The sequence below is a fragment of the Bidens hawaiensis genome, unplaced genomic scaffold (assembly GCF_021521415.1).
Source record: "Bidens hawaiensis isolate Kalapana, Puna unplaced genomic scaffold, B.hawaiensis_p1.1 tig00000284_1, whole genome shotgun sequence".
Classification (NCBI taxonomy): domain Eukaryota; kingdom Viridiplantae; phylum Streptophyta; class Magnoliopsida; order Asterales; family Asteraceae; genus Bidens; species Bidens hawaiensis.
This window is the reverse complement of record NW_027491022.1, coordinates 1,416,957-1,438,401: the sequence shown is the minus strand read 5'-3', so window position 1 is coordinate 1,438,401 and position 21,445 is coordinate 1,416,957. Positions and strand designations below refer to the sequence as shown.

Sequence of the window (21,445 nt, the reverse complement as noted above, 5' to 3'; positions counted from 1 at the left end):
ACTTGTAGCAAAAGGTTTCACTCAAACTCAAGGGGTTGACTATGACGAAACTTTTTCTCTCGTAGCAATGCTAAAGTCTATTAGGATATTGTTTGCCATAGCCGCACATTATGACTATGAGATATGGCAAATGGATGTCAAAACCGCGTTTCTAAAGGGGCATCTTGAGAAAGATGTCTATATGGTTCAACCCGAAGGTTTTGTCGATCCACAACATCCTAAAAAAGTATGCAAGTTAAAGAAAGCAATCTATGGATTGAAACAAACATCCAGAAGTTGGAATCACCGGTTTGATGAAGAAATTAAGAAATTTGGATGTATCAAAAATGGTGATGAAGCTTGTGTGTAGAACAAAGCTAGTGTGAGCAACATTACCTTCTTAGTATTGTATGTTGATGACATACTACTATTTGGGAATGACATTCCAACCACGGAAGGTGTAAAAGCATGGCTTGGAAGTTGTTTTTCTATAAAAGATCTTGGTGAAGCCGCCTATATTTTCCGAATAAAGATCTATAGGGATAGATCAAGGCGGTTGATAGGTTTAAACCAAAGTGCATACATTGACAAAATCTTAAAAAGGTTCAAGATGGAGAACTCTAAGAGAGGTTTGGTACCTATTCAAAGAGGAATGATATTGAGTGCATCTCAATGTCCAAGCTCAAAGGAAGAGCAAGATAAAATGAATGGGATCCCATACGCATCAGCTATTGGATCCATCATGTATGTAAGGGTATGCACTAGACCGGATGTGTCATGCACTTTAAGCATGACAAGTAGATTCCAACATAATCCGGGAAGTAGCCATTAGATGGTGGTTATGAGTATATTGAAATACCTTAGAAGGACTAAGGACATGTTTCTAATATACGGTTCGGGTGAGGAGGAACTCGTTGTAAAGGCTACACGGATGCGAGTTTCCAAACCGATCGAGATGATTCTTGATCACAATCGGGATATGTTTTCGTTATGAATGGTGGGGCAGTCTCTTGGAATAGCTCGAAACAAGATGTGGTAGCATTGTCCACCACAGAATCGGAATACATCACCGCCTCATAGGCAGCTCAAGAAGCTGCGTGGACAAAGAAATTCATTGCCGATCTAGGGGTCGTCCGTACCATTCAAGACCCTCTAGAAATCTTTTGTGACAACGAGGGTGCGATTGCTCAAATCAAGGAACCTTGTGCTCATCAAAAGACGAGGCACATTGAGCGGAGATTCAACTACATAAGGGATGAATTTGAGAAAAGAAAGATATGTATTCGCAAAGTTCACACCGATCAAAGCATTGTGGATCCACTTACGAAGTTCCCTGAAAGGCCAAAGCATGAAGGTCACACTTGTGCCTTAGCACTTCGATATTCTAGGGATTGGATATGATCGAATTTTGTATTTGGATATCGGAACAATTGTTATTTTGACTCATTTATATGATTATGGTTTATAATTATGATATTTGAGTTATTTTCCATTTTAGCATGTTTAAATCCATGAATAAGTTACTTATTCTAAATGTCTGTAGTCATTCATATTTGTGGGAACAAACATGAATGTAAGACTATTATGAACTTGGATTGGTGGATATTCATAAGGTATGAATATAGAGCAAAAGGTTGCTGCCAAGGTTCATAGATATTTATGGGATATAAATATTGGATTGACCCGCTCTCAATGGAATCTTTGGGATTGATCATAAGTAAATTTGAGGAAAGGCGAATATCATAGTATCCTACGACCTGAGATACATATTGGGTCTTGATATTCACTAAGTATTATGCTTTGACTTAGTTCTTCGCTGCTTTGAAACATGACGGTACATAAGTCTTATATCAGCTATGGTACTAAGTGATTTTGAAAGACGTATGTAGTCAAAAGGGGATTTATCCCTTTTATTCGTTGAGAGTAAGATGTCTAAGGCCTGCAAAGTTAAATCAACAGAGAAGAATCACTCTATGTCTCTGGATTTAACATAACATTTGAGACAAAAGGATAAATGATAGATTCACCTAAATCATTTCAAGTAAGGGACTTGAAGGGGATGATGTTATTGATTGGCACTTCGTCATGCGTATTAGGGGTAGTAAACCGTAGTTAGGCGGTATTTGCTACTTGCGTCAATATTCTATATATCTTGTGCAAGTGGGAGATTGTTGGACTCGGTATGCCCAAGACACATATTATTATTGATGTAGCTAGTATGTCATGATCCAAGTCGGGTCATACCCAATAACAAGCTAGACAAACCCCAATTATATTTGTTTATATATGATATGATCATAAGTAAATAAATATTGACACTTATGTTATTTGGAAAGGGTTTCTAAATATAATGTACTTGTGAAATGAATAAATCATATGGATGATTTATGTTTTGAGAGAGTGCATTCCATAATGTTATTTAAGATGGCTAAATAACAATATGTGAATAATGTTACCTAGTATGTTACCTATATTGTGTTATACTTATAACAAAGTGTAATAAGTTTTATAACACAACACATTAATGGAAAGGTATAAAAATAAAATGATAATTACAACAAAGAAGGAAGCCCCCCCCCCCCCTTTCTTTCTCTCTTATTATTTTATTATTATATTTCCCTTAGTGGGTACATGCAAAGGTTGTGAATGGTGGACTTGTGAGGTGCCATTTTGAAAGACCAGGTAACTCTTTCATTTTCTCATAACATTTTCAAGCAACAGAACTTTCTCTCCCCATTTTCTCTCAATAATTTCGGCCAAAAGGAGGAGCCAAGGGAGGAAGAAATTTTGAGTGTAAAATCCAAGCTACAAGGTGTTTGCTTGAAGGCTTGAAGGGTATACAAGCTTGAGGAACTCCTATCTTGAAGTTCTTGCCTACTTTTCACCATCTCCTTCATCTTCTTTTGGGTTTACTTGAAAGGTAGTTTGACATGCGTGGACTTATAGTGACATGCATGTGTTTGATAGTATGTATTTCGTATTTGAATCCGGGCTTGGGTTTTGCATGTAAAATTGGTTTTATACATATCAAATTAACAAGATTTAAAACTTTTATCCGCTGCGTTTTTCATAAAATTGGGATTTTATGACTTTGATAATCTTGTTAAAATCCAACAATAATGGGCAGGAACAAACTTAATGTGACATTTGAGCCAAAACAAGGTACACCTCAGTACGTATTTACTGATTAAGCAAATAAATCCTTTCTGCGTAACAAACGAATGATTAACCAAACGGGTTGGGTTATGACCCAGATATCCCAGGGGGCCATCTATAAGTGATATACGTTTAATATAAGCTAATATATTAGTAATATGGCCTTAGTTCGATAGCAAACAAGTTAAACGAAAACATGTTCGTTTAACTACCCGCTATAGATTTAATGTAAGGCCCCGAACCCGGTAGCCTTACTTTAGCGTCGGATTTACTCATAAACACAGTTCTTACAAATCAGAGTTCATTAAAGCTTTCGCGGAATATTAAAACTTTCATGAAACGTTACAGCAATCCAAAACTTGCCTTAATTAAACATTCTTGTCTTTCAAAATAAACGTCAATTACATTAAAACATCTTGAGTCTTCAGATGCCAGTCTCCTATTCGCCCACCATGTGCCCGCTCAAGCTAGCTGTCTCATTCTACTCACCTGCGTGCATACTAAAAGTCAGCTACGCTGAGTGAGTTCTAGTTAATCGGACGCCATACAATACATACACATACATACATATCCGAAGATACATATCCATACTTAACTAGTTACCCTTCTGTTCTACATACATACTTGCTACCATACATACTTACATATCTACAATCACTAACCTCAGTCTACCGAGAGTACGTTCATAGTCCGCCGTCTATACCTGTACTTACGATCGTGAACACGTAAAAGGTCCGCAGTCCTTACCTATGTTCACCATTCATGGTACGTACAAGGTCCGCGATCCTTCCCTATACCATCATACATCCGCAACACGTACAAGGTCCACGATCCTTCCCTATGTTGCAACCTAATTCATAGCACGTACGAGGTCCGCAGTCCTCCCCCATGCTAAAGCACGTATAAGGTCCACAGTCCTTTCCAGTGCTGACGCCTATCTACATTACGTATAAGGTCCGCAGTCCTTATCTACGTTACGTATAAGGTCCGCCGTCCTTATCTACGTTGGCGTCTATCTCCTATAACACGTATAAAGCTACCGTCTCTATCTACGTTTATATCTATCATCTACATCACGTATAAGGCTCGCAGTCCTCAACTACGCCATCACCAGCCGAGTCTATGTCCAACAGAAGTTAGAGGGATTTGCCATCCTAACTTACTATGTCGAACGTAGAACTCACATACCATTCGTGTACCTGTATACACATACTTCACATATACAATAATTACATCATAGCATAAAAACATTCTAGGCGTTCTTTACATCCTTCATTTAACAACCATACCCCTTGTCGTTACGTGCAATATCCGAAGATCGTTCACGCCCCGACAAGTATTCATTTGTAATATTCATACATCTTCTATATATAATATTCGTACCTTTATTTTTAACCTGACAGTACGCGCAATATCCGAAGATCGTTCGCGTACCGACAAGCAATCATTCATATCCATCACATATATCACATATGGCATACACATATCACTTAGGATAAATGTATTAACAACACATCGAGTATGCACACAGCCCCGAAAACATAACAAGGAATGGGGCTAGAAACTCACCTGAACTCTGCTTCTTCCTCTGATAGTTGTAAATCCCTTCTTTAACTGAGCTCGGCTGACTGTATAAGTTACACGTATCAATACTCGCCTGATCTAATCTGGTGGCCTAGTATTAGCTTACTTTTACTTATCGTTTTAATCTATTCTCTAATCGAACTTGACTTTAGGCGAAGTTGTCATCAGGCGAACTTGGCTTTAGGCGAAGTTGTCATCAGGCGAACTTGGCTTTAGGCGAAGTTGTCATCAGGCGAACTTAGCTTGCAGGCGAAGTTCAACCTTAAGCGAACTTAGCTTGCAGGCGAAGTTGTTATCAGGCGAACTTGGCTTTAGGCGAAGTTGTCATCAGGCGAACTTAGCTTGCAGGCGAAGTTCATCAGGCGAACTTAGCTTGCAGGCGAAGTTGTCGTCTGCAGCTACTGTTCGTTCTTAAATCCCTTAATCACCTTCGTTTCTTAACCAAATATCTCGATTTAGGTACCCACGGGATCGTCTGACCAGCGCCTACAAACCCCAACCATCAAATCGACCTAACATAGATGTTTAAAGGGTGCGATTTAGGCATATAGGTTACGAGTTCTTTTTATCAATCGATTAACCCATCAAATCATAACCATTTTCAGTAAGATTAGCTTTGTTGGATTCGTTTTTACCATACAAACTCAGATCTATCATTTCTCAAATCAAACCGAACCTATACGAACGATTTCTAACTATAAACGTACCTTGAACGAGTCGAACTACGAACCCGGTTAAGCCTTGATGTTGTTTTGGTCCGTCACGACGTTCCAGCACCAACAAGCTCGGGTTTTCGCCTTCGGATCTTGGTTCGGGTTGTGTGTGTTTTGGTGGTGTATGGAATATGTGAGAATGAGGATTAAATGGTGATTAACGGTATTTATATTATGGGCTTAAGCCCATGGACTCTCCTTCCTTCTTTCATAACCCAGGTCCATAACCCATATCCATTACCCAACACTAGCCCGACCCATACTAACTCCTACTCTATTTATTTATTTCCCGATAACCCGAGTAAACTTTCCCTCTATTATTAAGTAATATAATTAATATCATTTTGGAAATTTTGGGATGTTACATTTAAATGCGAAAGATAGTTACAAACAAAGCATTGTATCATCCGTTAAGCCGAAAAAGACTTACCAAACACTTACTTGAAATGTTTTAAGGGATCCGTGAAAATATTTTTGATTTTTACAAACACATAGTATGTTTTTATAATTTTACACAAAACTAGCCGAAAAACACTCGTTTTCGCACTGTTTGACGCATCCGATATATTTTTCGCGCCAAAAACCGAACCCGAACTAAATTTGGATTGGGCTTTTCGTGTTTGGGGCTTTAAAACCAGATTATTGGGTTGAAATGGGCCCAAATTGGGCCCATACATATTTCCAGTCGCAAAGGAGGGTACCCCACCCCTATTTTTTGTATAACTTCTTGTGTAAGACTCCTAAACACATCATTTTCAACCCACGTCATCTCCAAAGCAGCTCCAACTTCTGCTCTATCAACTCTCCATCAAAACCCTAGGTATTTGGATCATTTCATCATTTTTAACTTGATTTCATTAAGTTTAATAACATATAAACATGTTTTAATTGTTAAAAAGCATAGTTAGCCATGTAAAACCCTCAAAAATCATTCAAAAATATACTTTGATGCTAAACCTAGTTTTAAATCAGAATCATGATCTTTTTTGACCATAAACACGGATTAGAGGGTTGAAATGGCGTTTTTACGGTTCAAAGGTTCGTTTTTTGTACACTAGCCGAAACCCTAAGTCAAGGGCTATTATGTTGATGAAAAATTGCTTGGTTTGTAATATAGGACTTGTATCTAGCCTACATAAGAGCACAAGAGTTTGAAAAGTTGATTAGAAAGGCGGAAACGAATCAAAATCGCTAAGGTAATACCGAAACACTTGTTTACGGGCTGTTCAGGTTAAGATTGTGATGTGCATATTTTTAGCTCTTGAAATTTTTAAGGGACATCAAGGACCATATCATTGAGTCCCTTTTCAAATTTGGTAATTTTTCGACCATCCGAGAATATTTGGCGAATTTATTATCGAATTGGGACGTTTATTTGGGAAAAATAGATAAAATGCTATAAAAATTATGAAATTTTGTGGGGAACTCATATTTGATGTATTTTGATTACATATGAATTTTGGGATCATTTGAAGAAGTCTAAGGGTGTTTTGTGCTTATGCGTTCGTATGAATTTTTATAGCTGAATTTGAGCCGAAAAGAATATTGAACAAGCTTATTGCATTCTGGAATTGATACAGATTGTTTTGGGACATAATTTGAGTATTCAGAAATTTTGTGGAATTTTTGGAAATCGTTTGGGATAAACGGACAATTTTCATGCTAAATATAGCAGTAAAAATGAATTTATAAAAATTAATAAATTAGTAAATAATTCCAGAAATATTTTTATAAAAATATACTGTTGGTGCATAAATGTCAGTAGTTCATATATCTAGTGTCTGTAATCGAGTCTGTAATATTGTTTATGTATTTGTTTGTTTAAAGCGAAGTTGTTGACAAGTTCGCTTAGGCGAACTTGTTAACCAAGCGAAGTTGTTGACAAGTTCGCTTAGGCGAACTTGTTAACCAAGCGAAGTTATGGATAACTTCGCCTGAGGCGAAGTTGTCGTGTATTTATATAGGTTACGGCTTATTGTTTAGAAGTTGTTCAAGTTGTTCGTGTAAGTCAGTTATTGTTCGTGAGTCAAGTGACGTGAGGTCGAGAGTCTGTAACTGTGATTATATCACGTGTTGAGTTATTAATATAACGTGTGTTTTGTTCGTATCGTATTCGTGTGCTCGTGTGTTTGTGTTCTACGTCCGTAACGATCTACACAGGGATTCCGCACCTGTGTATATCGGGATATCTCGTGTGATCCGTCCAGGGAACCTACAATTGGTATCAGAGCGTTTGCTCGATTGTGTGGTTTGGGATATTCACGCGGGTGTAGAATTCGTCCCGTTTCGACTATTCACGAGACGAGTTTTTGGTGTTTTTGCTCATTCTAGCCTCCTACCAGTGTGTTCAAGCCTTTAAACCGTCAAAAACTTCGTTAAAATCCGATTTTCAGATCTGCAGAAAGTTTGAGTTCGTCAGGCGAAGTTGCTGTTCATCAGGCGAAGTTGCCGTCAGGATACGTAGGGTTTCGGCGAAGATATAAGGAGAAGCGAAGTTATTTACAACTTCGCCTACCTCCTCAACTTCGCCTAACTCAGCGAAGTTCTCATCAAGTTCGCCTAGCTCAGCGAATTTTTCCTTCAAGTTCGCCTACTTTCTAAGTTCGCTTACTTTAAGCGAAGTTATTCTCAACTTCGCCCAGTCACTCGAATTTAAGAAAGATCCAGCGAAGTTATTACTTAAGCGAAGTTTTCCTTAACTTCGCCTACAGTGCTGTTCAGAGGAAATTTTTTAACTTCGCCTACTCAGAATTTTTCGGGTTTCTTAGTCTTCAAGAAGGATGTCGTCGATCAACATTTCGGAGCTTGTAAAGATGGAAGTTGAAGCGGGGTCAGCTACAAAGGCCCCAAGGTTGCTAAAGGGAACCGACTTTGTCGCGTGGAAGGATCGGTTCATACAATACGTTAAGTACCAGGATGCGAAAATGTGGGTATGCATCCAAGATGGATATATACCAATTGTATGGTATTAGGAAATACCAATTGTATGGATTACATCAGGCACCTCGTGCCTGGTATTCAACTTTATCGGATTACTTGCTCGAGAATGGTTTTGAAAGAGGGAAAATTGATAGCACGTTGTTCTTCAAAAGAGATGAAGCGACTTCCTGCTGGTACAAGTCTACGTGGATGACATTATATTTGCTACGTCAAAAGTCTCCATGTGTCAGGAGTTTGAAGCCGTCATGAAGAAAAGGTTTGAAATGAGTGCTATGGGTGAACTAACTTTCTTTCTAGGATTGCAGGTTGATCAGAAGAAGGACGGGATGTTCATTCATCAGACGAAGTATGTTCATGATGTGCTCAAGCGCTTCAAGATGGAGGACAGTTCTCCATATGATACTCCAATCTGCATCAATCACAAATTGGGTGCTGAAGTAGACGGTGATGCAGATGTGGACCCAACTCAATATCGGGCAATAATAGGTTCTTTAATGTACTTAACTGCATCTAGGCCTGATATAATGTTTGCTGTTTGTCTTTGTGCACGTTTTCAGGCAAATCCAAAAGAATCTCATTTGAAAGGTGCAAAGAGGATACTGCGGTATCTCAAGGGCAAGCCGAAGCTGGGGTTGTGGTACCCGAGAGGAGGAGACTTGGAGCTAGTCGCTTAGACAGATTCTGATTATGGAGGGTGCAATCAGAGTCGGAAGTCAACAACAGGAGGATGTCAGTTTCTTGGTGGCAGATTGGTGTCGTGGCAATGCAAGAAGCAGACTTCAGTCGCAATTTCAACCTGTGAGGCAGAATACATGGCAGCATCCAACTGCTGCTCCCAGGTTCTTTGGATTCAACAGCAGTTGCGCGACTATGGTCTGAATTTCTTTACTTACTCCTATAACTAAACATATTGACATACGTCATCATTTTATACGGGATTGTGCTGAGAAGAAATTGATTGTGCTTGAAAAGGTGGATACGCTTGATAATTTCGCTGATTTATATACTAAAGCGTTTGACAAATCCAGATTTCAAAACGTTATTGAACTGAATGGGATGATCAATCCCGAGTAACCATGCTTTTCTTGTGATATTTAAAAAAAAAAAAAAAAAAAAAAAAAAAAAGTCATTGATCGCTTAAAAATATGTCGGTTACATCAGTTTGAAGGACTTGTCTTCGGATATGTTTTGGTCCTCATTTTCTACTTGTAGATTTTGAGGATAGCCATTAACCAGATTACTGGTAGTGACCGGGGCGGTTTATGATGAGTTTTGTATTCTTTCGCTTAAAATTAGTCGATCATACTTAGTTAGAAGGACACATACTAGTATGTGGTCGGTCCAGCTGATCCATTGGATCTTCGGGATAGCCGTTTACCTGAAGTCTTTGTTTTGGTCAGGGCGATTAATGTTAAAATTTTGAAAGAAGATGGGAAATGAAATTACTTTTCAAGTCTACTACTTCGTAAGAAGTTCATTTGCTATGTTTAACAGAATATTGATCCAACCTTGGAAAATGATAGTTATACTGATTCTGTGTGCTTAACTAGTGAAGTTATTAGGCTTAAAAGGCATTAGAACAGTCATTGTATGTCATGGTAACTTTTTAATGGTGCGTAAAAGTAGATGTGATACAAACTAAATTTACTTGATTTTACGTTGAAACTCCTTAAGAGTTTTGCATGTCTTCATATATATCTTTCCGAATGATAGGCAGAAAAGTGATTACCCAGTCATACACGAGCCCGTAAGTGTTCTGATTCCCGTGAAGATAGCGTTTCAGGAAACTGCAGTGATCCAGATTCGGGACTTGCAGTTATTTACTACTCTGAAGTCTTTGTAAATTTGTGAGTTAAAAAAAAAAAAAAAAAAAAATTATTTGTGAGTATTGAAACATTCTAGAGCTGAAAATATCAAGACTTCTCAATCTTAGAGTAAGAAGAAGAACGGGAACCAGAAGAAGAGTACTTACAAAATCAGACACTATGGGTCGAGGTCAATTCGGGGTGACTTGGGGAAAGCCAAATACGCTTTGAGGATAGATAGGAGGCATCAAAATCTCTGAGTTGTTGCTCACTTAAATTTTGAGGCTTAATCGAACCTAACTCGTATCACAGAAACGATGAAAACCACTTTAAGTTATACCTGCTTACAACCTGTCTCTATATGCCATAATACAGCTAAACACGGATCTATGTGACAGTCACGTAACTAGTATGATTCCTGTTCGGATCTTTTCTAAAACGTGGTAGTCCCTAACTAGACTGAAATTTGATCCCTTATACTTTAAATTTTTTAAGTTTTTGTACTTAGATAGTTTTATGATTTTTTAACTGGTTACTTAGAATTGATCATGTCATTTATTTCTTAAAGGGAAGTTTTAAAGAGTTAAATGAAAAATGTTAAAATTATAGGGTTTGATTTTGTAAATTATAGGCGATGTTGTTAAACAGGCGAAGTTGTGAATAACTTCGCCTAGGCGAAGTTATCCGTAACTTCGCCTGTATAACCCAGACCCTATATAAGGATGTTCAAGGGTCAAACTGTTCATCACTTACAGCGAACTTATCCGTATTCTCCGGCGAACTTACTGATTTTCCGGCGAACTTATTGTTTACTTCGATTCCGAGTTATTTTTCCCAGATTTCATTAAGATTCAAAGTTCGAGATGTCGATTTATCATATATTCCATGTTCATTCATGCTAATCAGGGGTCGTTTGGACCGATTTCGAAACCTCGGACCATCGGAATTTAAAAACCGATTTTCAAAACTTGTTTTTACGTGTTAAAAACCACTTTGATCGTCTAGATAACCTTAACATCATGTTTTCCGGATTCCTTAATCTCGAAAACATCAACTGCACGTTGTTCCATAATCCTTACTGTCGCCGATTCAGATTCAGGCGAACTTAAGGTTTAGGCGAAGTTATCCGTAACTTCGCCTGAGGCTTATCTTCGCCTGAGGCGATGTTGTCATTAACTTCGCCTGAGGCGATGTTGTGATGAGGCGAAGTTAACATTAACTTCGCCTAGATCATTTTTACTTAATATTAATTAGACGAACTTAAAGCTGAAGCGAAGTTGTTCCCAACTTCGCCTCATCTTTAACTTCGCCTATACAGAGTTTATCACAACTTCGCTCATGGTAACCAGCGAACTTGTGTTATTCATTAACGTTTATCTAACTTGGTTCGTTTGTTGCAGATATGGCTGCAATAGCTGGTGCTGGAGGTGCAGGAGGAGACGATGGTGATAACCAAAGGCAATTTTTCCCGGGTCACAATATGTACATCACCCTTGACCCGGAAGCGAGCGGCGTTGAGGATTACCGCGAGATTATTACTTTCCTCATACGCTCGAGGATTTTTCATGCTATCACGAACAATCTGCCGATATCCTTACCAAATATCGAAGACTTTTGGCAGACGGTAGAATACGATTGTCGTGTTGAGCCCCCGGTCATGCGAGCGACTGTGAACAATCAACAGGTTCAGTTCAATTCTGAACAGATTCGGGTGGCGTTACGGTTTTGAGAAGAGACGAGGGACGACCCAACTGAGTTTGTGGCTCCGTTTCGTGATGGAGCGTTTCTCCGAATGGGCTATTCTGGTCCATTAGGTGATTCACAGAGACGGAAGGGTTTTCTACTTGGTCAGTGGCGCTTCCTTATGCACGTCATGATAGTTTGCATGTCAGGAAGGAAGGCGGGCACTGACGGTATGGGTGCGACCATGCAGTCCGCAATGACTGCACTGACTTACAATAAACGCTATAGTTTTAGTCAGATGGTCTTTTACGAGATTGACAGACAGAGAAGGGCGATGGCTCGGGAGCGGTTCATTATGTATCCACGTTTCATCCAGATGATATTGAACCATGTGGCTCCGAATCTACCTCAGAGACGACCGATCAGATACGTGGAATCTGTGAGCAAACGTATCTTTGCTCAATGCCGCACTTCGAGTGCGAGGAGCAACCCTGAACGTCGTCCAAGGCATACTCCACTGTTTGGGTTTTTAATCAACCCAGAGTATGTTCCTGCTGGTGGGGACGAGTTCAGAGATCCTCAACCGCGACAGGCAAGAGCAACTCAAGCTGCATCTGCTGTGCCTGTTGTGTCGGCTGCAGAGGATATAGATCTTGATGCTGTCTTTGGAGGTCAAGGTTATTTCGATATGGATCAAGTTGTTGCACATGAAGAGGTGCAGGTCTCTGCTGCACAAGGTTCGGGTGTGAGTGTTACTAGAGCAGCTACGTCGATGGCTGACTCAGATTTGGATGAGATCATGGATGAGGGGAGACGGTTGATGGTGTCTCGAGAGAGAAAGTTTGGGAAGAGAAAGAGAACGGAGGATGATGATGAGTCAGAAGAGGAAGAAGATATACATAAGCTGATAAGACGTTCAAGACGGGAAAGGACAGGTGCAGGTATGGGAGCTGGAGAGACTTCAAGGATGGTACGTTTTGCTCCGGCCTCACTGTCTGGTATGTCTATCGTTCCTACTTCTGTACAGGTTACAAGTACAAGCGCTGCGGATGTTCCCGTGGTAGCTACATCATCTGCTGGCATTCCATCTACCACTACCATCCAAATGACGACTCCGGAGACCGTGTCTCTACCACCTCCAACGCTTACTCGGTCGGTGGTTGCTGCACGATTTGTAGAGTCAACGGTCGTCACTACTGCAGGGTTATCAGGTATGGTACCACCTGCGGTTACGCCTGCTTCTGATGTCTCGCCTACGCCTATGTCAGACTCAGAGAGAATAGCTTCACTAGAGCGGATCGTGGCAGAGCAATCGAAGACTATTCAACGCCTAGTAGAAGCAAATCAACTACAGTCATCCCTCCTGGTTGAGCATGGGAAAATTATAGATGCCTTGAAGGAGTTCTTGGCATCTCAGGGGGAGATGAGCTGTAAGGGCGACGAGCTAAGGACGAAAAGAAGAAATGACCGAGACGATGATCCCAATGCATCGAAAGATACAGGTGGTGAGCTGCCAAGAACTTCTCAAGCTCTTGGTACTTCCACAGCTGAGGGGGAGTCTGCCGACGCGGCTGGTGGTTCTGGTGGTGATGATGTGGTGTTGGTTGATGATGACGTGATTGATGCGTTGAAAGAACTTGACGATGATATGTTCAGCGATGATGTGTTATTTGATGAAGATGTGCTGCCGAGTGATGTGATTGAGAAGATCGGTGAGCAGATTGAGATTGAGAATGAGATTGAGGAAGGAGAGATAGTAGAGGAAAATGTCGAACATGACATTCCAGAGGTTGAGAAGGCCGATATGGGTGATCAGACGGCAGTTGAAGATACTGAATGGGAAGAGCAGCCGAGGTGGAAGGAAGGATACGCTCAATGGTTCGTCAAAACGAAGAAACCGGCAGTCCCTACCATGTTCAAAAAGAGTTACAATATTAAGGGCTATGCTGAAGCAAAGAAAGGGATTATATGCTGGATTTATGATGAGCAGTTGCGGCTCTTCGTGATTAAACGATATGATGGAATTCAGTACCTTAGAAGAATGTTGAGATCGTTAAACACACTGCCTGAATGTGAGGTTAAAGACTTAGCCAGATTGGGGTTGATCAATCGAAGTGATGATAATATGGCTAGAGTCATAGGGAAAATCGTATGGAAAGAGAGCATAAAGGAAAAGAAGTTTGAGCTGTTGAAACCAAAGAAAGGGAAACTTGTTGAAGACAAGGATAGAGGTTTGAGAGCTGATGGAAAGCCTTGGATGGTTATGAAGTATAAACCAATCCGGTGCCTTAAAGAAGTACCGATGAAGCTTATGCCCAAGGATGTGCTCAAAGACCTAAAGTGGTGGTTCGTTGATTGTGAGACAGCGGAGGCAGTGATGGAAGATGAGGATGAACAAGAGATCCTTAGAGTTTACGATCCGATGCATCTTGTTAACTTATCACAAGCTGATCTGAAGATGCTTAACGAGAAAAAGATCTTTTATATTCCTGCTTGGAAGGATGAAGCAAGGAAATATCAAAGGGTTGTGTCGGTGTGTGTTAGAGAAGGAGTGCACGCTTGAAGTTACAGGATTACGAGACAAGAGCTGAAAGATCAAGATATGAAGCTACTGCCAAGGGGGAGTCTGTTGGTGCATAAATGTCAGTAGTTCATATGTCTAGTGTCTGTAATCGAGTCTGTAATATTGTTTATGTATTTGTTTGTTTAAAGCGAAGTTGTTGACAAGTTCGCTTAGGCGAACTTGTTAACCAAGCGAAGTTGTTGACAAGTTCGCTTAGGCGAACTTGTTAACCAAGCGAAGTTATGGACAACTTCGCCTGAGGCGAAGTTGTCGTGTATTTATATAGGTTACGGCTTATTGTTTAGAAGTTGTTCAAGTTGTTCGTGTAAGTCAGTTATTGTTCGTGAGTCAAGTGACGTGAGGTCGAGAGTCTGTAACTGTGATTATATCACGTGTTGAGTTATTAATATAACGTGTGTTTTGTTCGTATCGTATTCGTGTGCTCGTGTGTTTGTGTTCTACGTCCGTAACGATCTACACAGGGATTCCGCACCTGTGTATATCGGGATATCTCGTGTGATCCGTCCAGGGAACCTACATATACATATTTCAATTGATAAGTGGCTAAATTTTTATAATTTAATGATTAACGGTTAATTAATTATGCTAATTTGAAGATTAAACAAATTCAGTTTTTATAAAAACCGGCAAGTTCGCGATTAACAATCCTGCAGGAATATCAAAACACCAAAAGTGATCAAAAATCATATTTTTGGATTAATTAAGTAAAAATGAACCTTTTTATGAGAAACTTGGACAATCTGGATAGATTGTGCATGTTTCTTCTCAAATCAAACTGAATAAACGGAAACGGGCCCCGTAGCTAATCCGGGACCCCAATATGTGATCTTTCTTTATAATTTAATCATTTTATTAACCAATACATTTACCCAAGCTTATTTCCCCATAACTGTTTTTGGAACTCGTAAACGAACAACTTGGCCCAGCTGGGAAAACAGGAAACTGAGCCAAGTTCGGTTTTAAATATTAGACATTGAACAACATCACAACCTAAGCCTATTGGCACTTTCTGGGCGTTCCAGCTATACCCAGATTAGTTATACAGCCCAGTTTAGTATTGAGATTATAATAATATTAAAATATTAATATTATTATAATATTGATTATAGGAACTAGTGATAGCAAACCGAACAAACCGCGAGCTGACACAGTGCTGAGTATCTACTAAACAGTGAGTTTCATGACCCCACTTCTGAACTGTTTTACGAACTTTTGGGGTGAAAAACATGTTTGATTACATATACATACCTGAAACATGTATTGATGTGAATTATCTAAGTGCTAACACATGAAAGTCCCCACTAACACAGTGATTAACTTCGAGCCGGTGGCTTGTGAATAGTACTATTGGTTTGACAAACCCAGGCGGGGCCAGCACAGTTTGCTGAGACATTATCCCATTTGCACATGTCCATATTTATACGAACCATCTATGTAGTGTTAGACATAGCTACTTGGGACATAATGTAGGCGGATGGGGAGCAACAGTGATTGATTGAGCGTGGGAAATGGAGGCATGTAGCACGAACAGTCCAGGCTTCACTGTAGCCTAGCATAATTACATCACATATATAAATACATACACATATACTTACATGCGTATATACAAATTATGTCTTGTGAATACGCATACTTATTTTCTTGAAACTCGTGAAACTCACCACTATAGTAGTTGACCAGTTTTAAACTGCTTTTCAGGTATACCTAAATTGGAATAACTTGGTGATCTGCTATGTGTACAAGGTGTGGTTGATGCTATGTGAATAGAAGCAAGGATGTTAGTAGTAAGATCATATAGTTTAACGAACTAGTTTTGTTTGTATCACCTAGATTGTAAAACAATGATAGAATAACGTAATGTAATATAATGTAAATTAGTTTGTAATGTTTCTTCATAAACAATGTTGTTGATACCAAAGGTGTCTGTTTCATTCTCGTTTTATGCTTCCGCATTATCCTAGTCGGGGTGTGACACTTAAGTAAGCGAACTTACATAAGTTTGCCATATATAGGCATGGCAAACTTAACCAGTATATAAGTTAAGTTCGATTTAGGTTTATAAAAAGCATTATAGCTATTCCAGCTGCATTACTCTGTCCAATGAACTAAGTATTCATGTCGTGATTCTAGTGCTGGATGTACTCAGTTTATAATCAATAGAAGAAGAATTAAAGTGATCTCGTTGTTGTTCTACTCGTATACAGCTTATTAGTGTTAATCAGAGGGATTCCACACCTCTGATAGTACGTATCAATATTGTCAAAATCCATTCTAGGAACCAACACCGAGTCGTTACCAAAACCACTTCTTCATCATCGGTCCAATGTTTTGGTCGTACTCTAGGTGTCATTTGTTTGGTGAAAGAGAGAATTGGATTTTGAGAGAGATGTAGACGTTTTGGATGAACAGAGAAAACGAGATTGATTTCTTGTGTGAAAAATTGTTAAATGTTTGGTTAAATTTATAGGTTAAAAAATAAATTTTTAACTTTGTTTACTAAAGAATGGTACCATTGAATAGTCATAAAGTTGTTGAGAAGCTTGGGAGAATCAACGTGGCGACCCAGATTCAGTTTTTTTTTGTCGGCCACGTTGCACATGGAGTGATGTTCATGACGGTACCAAGACAAACCGGCCCACCCACCATCGCTCCACTCACTCCTAGAATGCCCGCAAAAACTAGGTGGCTGCTTCACTCAATTTATAAATGGGGTGCTTTTGTCAAATGGTGTGCGGTGTGTCCCCACAGACGGGCTATAAACGTGCTGAGATGGGCCCCAACATGATATTTTTTCCTCTCAAATTTTAGTTGTTAAACTAGGTTTATTGATAAGTATATGAACATTTATACATTTATTTAGCTTGTTAAACTATAAGTATTTGCTTTGAAGTATTTTAAACATTTTTAAATAAAAACTATTTATAAATATCAATTCGCTATTGTATATATGTATTCAGAAATTTGTTGTGCATAAAAAATATGATACTAATAAATAAATAAATAGCTGATTTAAAGTATTTGATTTAGAGAACTAAATGCCTTAATTAAAAATGAAAGCTAAATGTGCAAAAATTATGTGCTAAAGAGGGAATAATTGTTCTTTTTGGAATATACGAATTTTTAAGGTTCTTTAAAATAGTTCTCATATATTGTGCATAAAATTTGTCAATTACTCACTTCCTATGTTTTGTTTTGATTTTTATCCATATAACATCATTATATCTCATCCTTAAACTAGTTTTTCAGGTGAGAAAAAAAATAAAAAAATAATGTAGTAGTTGCATCAAATGAGTAATCTTGAAATTTACTTTGATTCTGGTTAGTTCTGGTTAGTTATTGCTCAAAAAAGGTCAACCTATGTATAGCAAGAAGTATCAAGTATACCTTTTTCTTCTCTTTATTAGTTCCATTCATTTATCATTATCTTGACCAAAGTAATTCCACACACACACCATATTCCATTTTCAACATTCAATCATCTTGTTTTTAAGCTCCCTCATAGCTCTCACCACCCCAACCCCTACCAATTATTTTCCTCATTATTATCTATCAATTCATCTTTTTCCTAAATCCATCCATCAAATGGAGTTTACCGTCACAGGGCTTGTCCTAGGACTAAGCCTTAATTCATCGCCATCCAGCCCATCCATGGTCAAACTCAACACGATGAACATGGCGAATTTCGAGCCATCGTTAACCTTAGGTCTTTCTCGCAATGATGGTGACCATAGACGACGTGTGGTTGGTTGTGATATTGGTATATTGTATCATCAATATAGCTCTGTAGTCAGTGGTGGAGGCTCATCGTCTTCACATACGAGTTCTAAGAGGGAACGAGAGGTTGCGAGTGAAGAATCGGAAAGAGTGATGAGTGCTACAAGTGTTGATGATCATGATGTTGAAGATGATTATGATTGTGCTAATGGTAGGAAGAAACTTAGGCTTACCAAAACGCAGTCCGCTCTTCTTGAACAAGCCTTTAAACATCATAGTTCTTTAAACCCCGTATGTATTATTAATCCCTATCTTTTTTCTTCAAACACACACAAAACTCAAGAGTTTGAGATAATTAACGTAAATATTGTAAGCTAATGATAGTAATATTGTTTACTATTAGCAGAAACAAAAGCAAGAACTAGCAAGGGAACTAAAGCTGTGGCCCCGGCAAGTTGAAGTTTGGTTCCAAAACAGAAGAGCCAGGTATTCCTCATACCTATTTAATTTCAAGATCATTCATGTTTATGATTTAAGACAAAAGGTTTAAGAAATTACTTAGACGGCTATTCAACTTATGTTAATTACTCCACGATTTAATCAAAAGACCAGCGCTTTAGTGGTACCCCAGCGATTTTGTTTACGGAAGGCCATTGGTTCAAGTCTCGTTTGTGACAAAATGACATGAACGAGCTAGAGGTTTTACCATTGGGCAATGATTTCCAATTTGGAATTGGTGGCAGGCCGAGTCACCAACAACTTATGGGATCACGGACAGGCGTCACCTGTTACTACTAGGTACACTGAGTGGTCGTGCTTTGTTGATCGTGAGAAAAAAAAAGTAGTTACTCCACTATTTAAATAATTGCAGTTGTGTAGTTAGGATATTTATTTACAATAATAAAAAAGTTTTTTTTTTCTTTTTTTTTTATTCGGTAACGTAACAAAAAACATGATGTATGGAAGAATAAGACTTTTCAGATTGCAATGGTTCCCAAAAAATATTTTCTTTTTTCTCACTGTAATTTTTATGCATTTATTGTAATTTAGCTAAAAAAACGATACCGGATTGTAATTTAGTAACTTTAAATAAAAGTTTTTTATAAAATTATATTAGGTAATTAAATTTGGATTCACTTACTTTATGTTATTTTAAACAAGTTTTAATTCTCAACAAAATAATTTTTTTTTTCGAAACATAAACTTCATAACAAAACTATTTTAACGGTGCATATTTTATTGATGCATTATCCGTATTTCTATTGGTATATTTGTCTTCATTCTCTTTATAGAAAATAACTTTTCATTAAAAGAAAAGCAAGAAGAAACAAGGCATGATGAATGAGGTTGTAACAACAGACCAAAATATTGACGGGGGCTCTTTTGGTCGCCACTTGATTGCAATATATAACCACAATCATTCTATACTAAATAGAATAACTAGTTGCAACTATGCTAAATTTTTGTTACTCGCGTGTAAGGCGCAAATAAGCCTTGTCAGCTCATCAATTTTTAGGACATAAAGCTGGTTTTAAAAATGGGCTTTGCTTGTGAAAAAATTTATAATTTTTTGTAGAATTTCAACACGTGGAAGTATGCTATCCTGTCCGTATACGATTTATATAAAAGAAACAAAAGCAGCATATAGAGTAGAGCTAGTTTAACTTGAAAATTTAGAGAACGTAAACCCTAAAACTTAGGGGCCCAGACTTTATTTCTTTTTAATTTCTTTTTTCTATTTAGAACATGATTTTAATACATGTTTATTTTCTAAATTTAAGGACAAAGCTGAAGCAAACAAAACTAAACTTTGAACACATGAAGAAATGTTGCGAGAAATTAACCGATGAGAACCGGAGACTTCAAAAAGAGCTTCAAGAACTCAAGGCAATAACATCGTCCCAACCATTTTACATGCAGTTGCCGGCAGCCACTCTGACCATGTGTCCATCATGTGAAAGGATCGGGGATGCCAAATCCTCCGTCTTGAAGAACCCTTTTGCAATGGCTGCTAAACCACAGTTCTTCAATTCCTTCACTAATCCAACTACAGCCTGTTAATCAGTGTTCTTTTGTGCCTATTGAGTAGTTACATATATACTATAAAAACAAAAAATATTATTTAAATCACAAGTGCATAGCCCTACCTTTTTTTAGTGACAAGGGGATGGCTTCATTTGATTAGTATAATTAGTTAGTTATTTAGCTGGAAAATATTGAAATTTATTGTGTCTTTTATATTCTTTTTGTTGTGAGTCAAGACTAAATGAAATGAATGTATGTCTATTTATTGTTTAAGTATGTGTCTGTCTTTAAATTGAATACAAATATGAAATTAATATATTGTAGACAAGCTCCTCAACGTCCACCCTTTCGTTGAAACCTTCTCTAAAAACCTCGACCACAGCTTTACCTTCTGCATGTTCGTCACCCGAACAGCTCCAACAACGCCATGCCGCAAGCCTTTGTTTGCTGCCTAAGAAAATACGAACTCGATAATAAATGTGACCTGCCCCAATTTTAACAGATCATAGATAATTCTGATGAGGTTCAAACCACTGGTATTTTCACCCTTCGTTGGCATTCGTGACTCCTAAAGCAACATTCCACACTTCCTTGCACTCTCTTCAGCAACGTTTCTTGGAACGGCCCATGTAACCACTTTACATCTCACCCGGCTTTATCAACAATCGACCTGTTATGATATTAGTTGACTCTAGCAGTACACATAACCTAGTCCAGCGTCAAGTTGCCTCTACCATGCACCTTCTGGTACATCTGACTACTCCCTTCTCTATTTGTTCGTAATGGTGACCCTTTGCTCTTCACGGGTTTTGTCCGTACGTTGTCTTCGCCCTTAACTTGGAATCTTTAAAGAGGTCCCTGAAGAAACACTAGTTCAACCCCCGTCTGATATCTAGCCCTTAGGTCGAAGTTAGTCTTTCCCACGAAGGTGGTATATAGTCCAGTTGATCTGAATGGAGTAACCTGCAAAATAAAACACGGAGTGCTCGTTACAAGAAGGAGAAGGGGGGTCTTCAAGTAACTACCATCTGGCGTGAGAATCAGTATGGGTGACTGATAAAATATATGAAAATGAAGTAACAGGAATACTTGCGCATAAGTCTGGATCCTTTTACTATTGGTGTTGATCGATGTGGTATTTATAGCCGAAGCGTAGGAGAGAAGAAGTAGGCTAGCTGCATTGTTAGGGAATCCACCAATCAGCGAGCTTGCACGTGCTTAAGGGAAGGTGGTGATGGCGGCATGTTTACCATATAGTGCTA

At 38.6% G+C, this 21,445-nt stretch overlaps 1 protein-coding gene across 2 annotated transcripts; it reads left to right on the top strand.

Moving 5' to 3' along the window:
* The first annotated feature begins 18,013 nt into the window (after window positions 1-18,013).
* On the top strand, window positions 18,014-20,219 carry LOC143618847 (homeobox-leucine zipper protein HAT22-like). Of its 2 annotated transcripts, none has more exons than XM_077090929.1 (3): window positions 18,014-18,449; window positions 18,565-18,644; window positions 19,940-20,219. In XM_077090929.1, the coding sequence occupies exons 1-3, from the start codon at window positions 18,027-18,029 to the stop codon at window positions 20,217-20,219; spliced, it is 783 nt and encodes a 260-aa protein (XP_076947044.1). In that variant the 5' UTR covers window positions 18,014-18,026. The 2 variants fall into 2 exon arrangements, with proteins under 2 accessions (XP_076947044.1, XP_076947039.1); XM_077090924.1 differs by having other exon boundaries at window positions 18,562-18,644.
* Window positions 20,220-21,445: the final 1,226 nt, after the last annotated feature.